The following is a 9,565-nucleotide window of genomic DNA, read 5'->3' on the forward strand; positions in this document are numbered from 1 at the left end:
AAAGGAATATAGATGCAGGCTGTATTGTGAAAATTTAAAAAAATTATCTCATACTTTTATATTAACAATAGGAGTTTATATCATATTAAATAGGACTTTGTAATTACAGGAATCACTGACCCTGGAGGACGTGGCTGTGGAATTCAGCTGGGAGGAGTGGCAGCTCCTAGACACTGCTCAGAAGGACCTGTACCGGGATGTGATGGTGGAGAACTATAACCACCTGGTATCACTGGGTAAGAATAGTTCCCCTGTGTTACCTAGATGGGCCTACAATGCCCAGACACTGCCCTAGGCTCACCTAATCAAAGCTTTATAGTCACTATGGTGTTTGGAAGAGTTACATTTTCAAGTCCCCTCTCTGACCCAAAGTGATATTATAATCTCTTCTAAGAGAGAATGCTTACTTTGAAATTGAATGTATTATTTTCCCATCTTGACATACTGGACTCCGATTCAGTATGTTTGTGTTTGTCTTTCCTCATGAACAGGGTATCAAACTAGCAAACCAGATGCACTATCCAAGTTGGCACATGGACAAGAACCATGGATAACAGATGCTAAAATCCAGAATAAAAATTGTCCAGGTAAGTGAGAACCAGCAAGGACAGTGGCGATCGGAGTCTTAATTTAGTCATTAAGGAAAGGTGTCACAGATGTAAAACATCTGAGGATACCTAACCAGCTACTCTATATACTCATCTCCCCATCTGATAACTTTTTAAATGTTGTTATAGTTTTAAAGACTTTTTATCTTTTCTTCATCTGTTTCTTACTTATTTCATCTTACATCTTCATAATTTCCTTTTATACTGGGATCATAGAGTTGACAATAAAGAGCCAGCCCCCAGCAAATCATCTCATAAGCATTTTTATTTCATACAATTCTCAAGGAAGAATTTGTTATTCTGTTCTTTCTTAGGAATCAGGAAAGTTGACAGTCATCTGCAAGAGCACTCTCCAAACCAAAGATTTCTGAAGAGCATGCAGCAATACAATGGACAGAATGCATTTAGAAATATTGTACATCTTAGCAAGACAAATTTTCCTCTAGTGCAAAATCATGATACATTTGGCTTGTACAGAAAAAACTTGAAATCAAGTTTAAGTTTAATCAACCAGAAGAGAAGACATGGAATAAATAACCCTGTTGAGTTTATTGGAAGTGAGAAAACCCTTCTACATGGTAAGCATGAACATACACATACTAAAACTAGATTTTCTGAAAATTCAAAATGCATCCATACAAAATTCCAAGTATTTAAGCATCAGAGGACTCAGAAAATTGAGAAACCCCATGCATGCATTGAAAGTGAGCAAACCTTCCTTAGGAAGTCTCAGCTCATTTACCATGAGAACATTCATATAGAAGAGAATCCTGGAAGTGGTCAGTGTGAGAAGTTGTCCAGAAGTGTCCTGTTTAGTAAGCATCTGAAAACTAATGCAAGAGACAAAATCTGTATACCCAGTGAATATAGAAAAGGCTCTACTATGAAGAGTAGTCTCATTGCATATCAACAAACCCATACAGAAGAGAAATCCTATATGTGCAGTGAGTGTGGAAAGGGCTTTACAATGAAGCGCTATCTAATTGCTCATCAGCGAACTCATAGCGGAGAGAAACCTTATGTGTGCAACGAATGTGGAAAAGGTTTCACTGTGAAGAGCAATCTCATTGTACATCAGCGAACTCATACAGGAGAGAAACCCTATATATGCAGTGAATGTGGAAAAGGCTTCACCATGAAGCGCTATCTTGTTGTACATCAGCGAACTCATACTGGAGAGAAACCCTATATATGCAGTGAATGTGGAAAAGGCTTTACCGTGAAGAGCAATCTCATTGTACATCAGCGCTCCCATACAGGAGAAAAATCTTACATATGCAGCGAATGTGGAAAAGGCTTCACCGTCAAACGCACTCTCATTATACATCAGCGAACTCATACAGGAGAGAAATCTTACATATGCAACGAATGTGGTAAAGGCTTCACCACAAAGCGTACTCTTATTATACATCAGCGAACTCATACAGGAGAAAAACCCTATGAATGCAATGAATGTGGTAAAGCCTTCAGCCAGAAAATATGCCTCATACAACATGAGAGATGTCATACAGGAAAGACTCCCTTTGTATGTACTGAGTGTGGAAAATCCTATTCACACAAATACGGTCTCATTACCCATCAGAGAATTCACACAGGAGAGAAACCTTATGAGTGCAATGAATGTGGAAAAGCCTTCACCACAAAGTCAGTACTCAATGTACATCAAAGAACGCACACAGGAGAGAGGCCCTATGGATGCAGTGATTGTGAGAAAGCCTTCTCCCACTTATCAAACCTTGTCAAGCATAAGAAGATGCACATAAGAGAAATGGATAATAGAATCAGTCAAGTTGAAAATTCCTGTAATGGGGAGTCACAGCTCCATCCTTATAAGTGAACTCATGCATAATGAAAACCCTACTAGCACGTGACTATGGAAATGCCTTTTGTGGCACCTCAGAGTTTTTTAAACATCAGTGTGTCTCTAGCAAATCGGAACATAAACATGGTGCTGCCTGTTATCAGATGTGTGTCCTCAGGAGGTAAAATAATTTGCCCTAGAGATAAACTTGATGAATACAGTAAATAAGGTAGTGCCTTTAGTGGTCTTTTACCTCATATTTTCTGTTAATGAAAACATGTTGAATAAACTATAATATATTAATGTGAAAATGTCTTGAGCAATAACTTTTGTTCATATATCTGAAAAGTGTACACAGATAAATTCTGTGAAGGCAGAGACTAGGAAAAGTCTTCTCTGGAAAGATAGACTTTATTATCAAGTTTCATCATAGATTTCAACATAAGTGAGCTTATTGTTGATAGAAACATGATGACCATGACAAAGCCTTTACTCAGAAATATGACCTCAGTGAGTGTCAAAGTTTACACTGGAGAATAAATTTAAGGTAACAGTATTAATGGCAGGATTTCAGTGACGCATTCTGCTTCATCATTTGTCAGGAAGTCACATGGAAAGTAAAATTGTTATGAACATGCTATCAAATGTGGAACACTGTTAGCAAAATATCAAGAGCTCATGAAGGCATGAAATGTGGTAAAAATGATGAATGTTTGAGTGCTTTTTCTTCATAACCTTATACATCAGCTAATACACCTGGTGTGTATTTTCAGTTGCCTTGCCAATGATTCCATAATATACTCTGTTCTCATCACTGTTTATTTTTACTGTTATGTAAAATTGTGGTATAATAAGACATACATTTGGTCTTTGTCCTTAGTTCCTGGCACAGAGCTCCTAAGATCCTTAGAATTTCATGAGTAATAGGATGGTTCTTTTTGTTGTTGTTATTCATAGCACTGCCCTTTTAATTACACCTGACTATGCTACTGAGGTAACTTATAGTTGGTCACCTAGACAGCCTCAGGATGTGGCTGTTCCCTAGGAAGATCAAGTAACTAGAGGATGGAAATTTTGTGTCCCATTTCTCCTGCCTCCTGGAAGGGGAGGGGGACGGGAGATTAGACAGTGAGATTAAGAGAACTCCAAATATCCCAGGAGGGTATACACCCCCAACTTCATAGGGACAGAGGCTCCTGAGATTAGGAGGACCCTTTCAGGCTTTACTCTGTGTACCTCTTCATCTGAGTGTTCATTTGCATCCTTTATAACCAATAAAACAAAGTACAGTGTTTTCTTGAGTTCTGTGAGCCCTGTAGCAAATTATCAAACCTGAGCAGGGGTAGTGGGAACTCTGAATTTATCACCAGTCATTCAGAAGTGCAGGTTGTCCTTGTGAGTGGCATCTGATGTGCGGGCAGTCTTGTTGGACTGAGCCCCTTAACTTGTAGATCTGCACTGACTTGGAGTAGTTAGTGTCAGAACTGAATTGTAGAACACCCAGTTGGTGTGAGAGAATTGGAGAATTTATTGGTGTCAGAAAATACCTCAGAACCAGACAGGAATGATCTATGACCACTACATATTATGATTAGCTTTTTCCTTTCTTTGGCTCTAGGCTTAATTGTACATTTAGCAAACTGAAGTAGTTTAAAAAGAAACTGAATATGTTAAATATATTAACATAACAACATATTTGGATGTGCTTAACTAAGATTTATTGGTTTATAAAAACATCTTCAACTTAAATAAAATTGAACTCAAAAGTAATTGCAAAAATAGTCTAGAGGTTTTGCCAGTAAATAATCTTATCTGGGGTTTCACTAGTTTTTATGTTTTTTTTCTTTTTTCTTTTGACTCTTAAAGTTGTATTACATGTATAGATTCGTGTAACCACCGCAACCACATAAAACTGTTTAATGAACACAAACTCCCTCATACTACCTTTTTATGCTTACACTCCATCCAAACCTAACTCTGCCACCCACTCTTTTCCTTTCCATCAGTGTAATTTAATAATTTCATGAATGTGATAAAATTGTTTTTATAAATGGTTTTTATAAATTTTATATAAATTTTTATTGATAGAGAGTATGTAAGCTTTTTGCATTTTTGTTACTCAGCAAATTACTCCTAAGGTTTATATGAGTTGATGAATAGTTGTTTTATTATTATTTTTTTACCATCATCTAATCAGATGAAAGTTGTTTGTATTAGGGAGTAGCATACATATATGATATACTAGTTTGTTTATCCATTCACCTATGAGAGATATTTGCACTGTTTTCCTGATTTTGAAGTGTTATAAATAAAGATGCTGTGAAATTTATATACAGGATTTTGCTTTTGGTGTTTTTTTGTTTGTTTTTTGTTTGTTTTTTAGGATTTACAATCTTAACCTCTTTCTTTTCTATTTTAAGAGATAGGGTCTCTTGAGAGGCCGAGGCAGGCAGATCACTTGAGGTCAGGAGTCCAAGACCAGCCTGGCCAACATGGTGAAACCCTGTCTCTACTAAAAATACACCAAAAAATTAGCTAGGTGTGGTGGTGGGCACCTGTAATCCCAACTACTTGGGAGGCTAAGGCAGGAATCACTTGAACCTAGGAGGTGGAGGTTGCAGTGAGCTGAGATCCTGCCACTGCATTCCAGGCCTGGGCGACAGAGTAAGACTCTGACTGGAAAAAAAAAAAAAAGAGAGAGAGGGTCTTGTGCTGTGGTGCAATTATAGTTCAATCTCAAACTCATAGGTTCAATTGTTCTTCCTGCCTCAGCCTCCCAAGTAAGTGGGACTATATGTGTGTCCCATCAGGCCTGGCTTTTTTTTTTTTTTTTAAAGTAGAGACAGCATGTTTTTTGCTGTTCTTGCTTTTCTATAAATAAATACTTGAGGCTGGGTAATTTATAAGAAAAGATGTTTAATTGGCTCATGGTTCTGCAGGCTGTACAGGAAGCATAGTACTGACATCTGGTCCTGGGGAAGCCACAGGAAGCTTACAATCATGGTGGAAGGTGAAGAGGGAGCAGGAGCAAGACAGAGTGGAGGGTGGTAGGTGCCACACGCTCAAATAACTAGATCTTGCTAGTACTCACTATTGCAAGGGCAGCATCAAACCCCCATGAAGGATCTGCCCCCATGACCCAAACACCTCCCAAGCCACACCTTTGACACTGACTATTACATTTCAACATGAGATTTGGGCAGGGACAAATATCCAAGCTATATCATTCAGCCCTGGTCCTCCTCTCCCACAAATCTTATGTCCTCACATTGCAAAATACCATCATGCCTTCCTAACAGTCCCCTAAAGTCTTAATTCATTCCAGCATTAACTCAAAAGTCCAAACTCTATTCTGAGACAAGGCAAGCCACTTCTACATGTGAGCCTGTAAAATCAAGTTATTTGCTTCCAAGATACAATGGGGATATAGACATTGGGTAAATATTCTCATTCCAAAAGGGTGAAAGCCACAGAAAGGGGCTACAGGTTCCATGAAAGTCCAAAATCCAGCAGGGCAGTCATTAAATCTAGTGCAAGGGGTGGGTTCCCAAGGCCTTTGGCATCCTCTGCTCATGTGGCTCCCTCAGGCAGAGATCATGATTTGCAGACAGGCTGTATCATTGCCGGGTGGCCCTACAGAAGAAGGCACACCTGACTTTTCCATTGTCCTGCTGACCAAGGTGTCTCACCTCTTACGGTGATCCAAGAGTGAGGGCTCCTCCCTACTTGGACACCCACCAGGCTGGCACGTCCTCCTTGGCTAAGAGCAGGAATAAGCACCTGGATGGCAGATTAGGTGACCCCCACACACCCATGGGTTTATGCCTGTCCACAGAGTTGAGTAACAATTGGGACTGCTGGGCTGAAGGCTCTAGTGGTTGGATTTTGACTGAGGTTGCGTGGTCTAAATAGTTTTTTTCACTTATTTGGACTTCTGCTGGAATGGATGAGGCCTTTATTTACAGAGTCAACAAAAGGCTAGTGGGGGGAGGTGCTTTATTACAATGTGTTAGATCTCTACGAGACAAAGCAAGCCTCTATAAGCAAGCTTATTTCTGACTTCTGTGTTACACTTGGTACTGTCCTATTGGACACATTGGTCAGAGTCACAATGGTGTATACTATCCAAAGATGTGAATATAGAGATACAGGAAAAAGTTATGCAATAACCACAAAATTATCTCCTCATAATTGTCAAATCGATACCATAAATATCCCTGCACACATTTGTTCTCACAAAGATGAGTTCTATTTAATTCTTTTTTTTCTTTTTGGAGACGGAGTTTCGCTCTTGTTACCCAGGCTGGAGTGCAGTGGCGCGATCTCGGCTCACCGCAACCTCCGCCTCTTGGGTTCAGGCAATTCTCCTGCCTCAGCCTCCTGTGTAGCTGGGACTACAGGCACGCGCCACCATGCCCAGCTAATTTTTTGTAGTTTTAGTAGAGACGGGGTTTCACCATGTTGACCAGGATGGTCTCGATCTCCTGACCTCGTGATCCACCCGCCTCGGCCTCCCAAAGTGCTGGGATTACAGGCTTGAGCCACCGCGCCCAGCCTTCTATTGAATTAATTCTTAAAATTCATGGCTCAAAGAGAAGGAAAACTTTAATATGGGTAATAACAGACTGTACTACAAAAAGGGAAGGAAGGAAGGAGGGAGGGAAGGAGGCTAGGAAGGAAGGATTTCCTTTCCTTCGCCCCTTTCTTCCAATGTTATTTTTCCCTGAAGTGGTCCTGTTCCCTTAATTTCTGGCCACTTCTCCTGAGTCCTGCCCTCATCTTTGGCTCCACCCGGGTAAAAGAGAGAAGTCCCGCCTCCGTCCCAGGCTCAGCCCTTCGCCTTGGGAACTATACGTTTTGGCTTTTACTGGCTTTTCCCCATGCCTTTGGCTCAATGTAATTTTGGCACGTTCCAACCGTTTTCATTACCTAGTCTGTGACTGCCACCCCTGTTCCGTCAGCGTAGCTAGCAGCCCTCTTCTGCGTCAAAAGGCGCTTCAAGCCACTTTCTGCGAGAAATCCGGCCATGGGGCCGATGTGTCCCCTCTCGGCCAGTTCTCCTTTTCCCTCACAAGGGGCTGTTTCCCAACCTTTGTACAGAGTGTAAACGTCGCGGCCAGCTTGGCCTTCTACTCAGCTCGCTAAAAGGGATTTACTTCCACGCCATTTTTGTCTTGTGTAAACTGGAGCCTCCGTATATGGACCCGTATTTATGAAGGATTGAGGCACCACGACATGTGACGGCTTCGGTGCCCTTTCATCTTCCCGGCCATTTCCGGTGACCAGCGCCAAAACGGCCCCTTGGCCTTGTGTACGACAGATACTCAAAGATGGAGGCCCCCATGGGGCTACGGTGACGAGGGCGCGGCCATTTTGCTTCTGAGCAAACACTGGGAACGCTTCCGCCCTCGGTAGTTGCCGTAAGGCAGTGAGGAGGCTGAGAGATGAGGCCGGAGCTGACCAACTTCTGGGAAGTAAGTTCAGTCACTGGGCGGTCACTGTGGTTACGGGGGAGGAAATTCGGTCTGTGGCTGGGCGTGTTCGTGGACAGTGGTGATGGACCCGGGTCTGTTGGCGCCAGCGTTTGATTACGCCAGTGGAATTCTTTCAGGAGCTTAGCGTGGGTGCGATTCCTATCGCAAGGGCGCTCTAAGGGGTCCCTGTTGGGATGTGTGTGTGTGTGGGTTGGTGGGTGTGTGTGGGTGGGTGTGGGTGGGTGGGTGTGTGTAGGTGGGTGTGGGTGGGTGTGATCGGGGTGCCTCTGGGACCAGTCACAGGGTCCTAGTGTGGTTTGTGGTTAAAAATCTCTAGAGATCTGCTACTGAGTGCCCACGCCACATTCTGATGTCTTTGCTGTTGTCCTTTGACGGGGCTCAATGATCGCGAACTGGAGGGTTTGTTTCGTCAGCTATTAGGTTTATGGTTCGGGTTGTGTTTGGTACTAAGTGACTGAGGAACTGTCTTGGGGGTTAAGGTAAGGAGATTTCTGGTGAAGGTTTTGGAATTAATCCGGGTGGCAGTTGTGTTACTGCTACAGATGTGTGGGCTGCAGCTCTGGAGGCCTGGGAAGCATGGCAGGTGGTGTGTTGAGCCCCAGCCCTGGCTACTGGAACAGAATTGATGATCATTAGTATTCCCCTTCTGCCCAAGACCCTTCTCCACGAATGGTTTTTAAATCCCCTTTGGCACCCTCCATCACCCCTTGGTCTTGAATCTTCAAAAATGGAAGTTTTCAACGAGATCAATCATCTAGCACACATAAAAGTAGTATCTTTTATATTTAAGATATGGCTTCTACCCTTTGTCTGCAAGTTTCTAGTATATTCCTCTTGGATGTTTCTTTTCAGGTTCTTCCTGACACCAGTAAGATAACAGCTCTGCCATGGTAAACTCGGTTACTGAAAGATAACCTTTGTCAAATTTTTAGAATATTTCAATTTTAGACATGTATGTTATGTGCTTAATATTCATTATTCAGATAAATTATGTAAATGGTACTACTGTTTTCTCTTTTACTTTATATTATGTAATAAACATTTACAAGTTGTTTTTACTGTTTGAACCGGTGGTACTATGAGTGCATTCACATTGTTTATGCGTGTGTTTGTTAGAAGTGAAGTGTTTTTAAATGTTGAGGTATCATTTTTAGGAAGGTTTTATGATTATCCATTTATCTATGAATTTTGTTTTTCCTGCCTTTCATCTTCAATTTAGACTATTACTTTTATTGCAGTGTATTGCTTTCTGACTCTCCGTTCCTTATAATCTATAATGAAAGATCAATTAATTTTAGATATTTATTTTATATTTGGTCATCTTAGTATTACAATATTTTTCTCTCTGCCTAACATATTTTTGCGAAAATTTTTGAACCTATAGAAATATTGGCCGGGCGCGGTGGCTCAAGCCTGTAATCCCAGCACTTTGGGAGGCCAAGGCGGGTGGATCACGAGGTCAAGAGATCAAGACCATCGTGGTCAACATGGTGAAACCCCGTCTCTACTAAAAATACAAAAAATTAGGTGGGCATAGTGGTGCGTGCTTGTAATCCCAGCTACTCAGGAGGCTGAGGCAGGAGAATTGCCTGAACCCAGGAGGCGGAGGTTGCGGTGAGCTGAGATCGTGCCATTGCACTCCAGCCTGGGTAACATGAGTG

At 41.7% G+C, this 9,565-nt stretch overlaps 2 protein-coding genes across 6 annotated transcripts in view; both read left to right on the forward strand.

Moving 5' to 3' along the window:
* Positions 1-4,738, forward strand: part of ZNF614 (zinc finger protein 614) — a 15,311-nt gene extending 10,573 nt beyond the window's left edge. For all 3 annotated transcript variants that reach the window (XM_037729734.1, XM_017503919.2, XM_017503918.2), the window contains 3 exons: positions 110-236; positions 492-587; positions 923-4,738. In XM_037729734.1, coding sequence (XP_037585662.1) covers positions 203-236; positions 492-587; positions 923-2,445 — 1,653 coding nt within the window. In that variant the 5' untranslated portion in view covers positions 110-202 and the 3' untranslated portion in view covers positions 2,446-4,738. The remainder of the gene's footprint in view (positions 1-109; positions 237-491; positions 588-922) is intronic.
* A 2,471-nt stretch (positions 4,739-7,209) lies between these two features.
* The window catches only part of ZNF615 (zinc finger protein 615), a 24,186-nt gene continuing 21,830 nt past the window's right edge, over positions 7,210-9,565 (forward strand). The window contains exons 1-2 of one of the 3 annotated variants that reach the window (XM_037729728.1): positions 7,800-7,883; positions 8,757-8,794. Coding sequence is in view for 2 of the 3 variants with exons in the window: in XM_017503902.2 (XP_017359391.1) it covers positions 7,854-7,883 (30 nt within the window). In the remaining variant the exon portion in view is untranslated. Of the gene's footprint in view, positions 7,884-8,756; positions 8,795-9,565 lie in introns of all 3 variants that reach the window. The other 2 variants (XM_017503904.2, XM_017503902.2) reach the window with 2 other exon arrangements.

The sequence above is a fragment of the Cebus imitator genome, unplaced genomic scaffold (assembly GCF_001604975.1).
Source record: "Cebus imitator isolate Cc_AM_T3 unplaced genomic scaffold, Cebus_imitator-1.0 Scaffold316, whole genome shotgun sequence".
Taxonomy (NCBI): Eukaryota; Metazoa; Chordata; class Mammalia; order Primates; family Cebidae; genus Cebus; species Cebus imitator.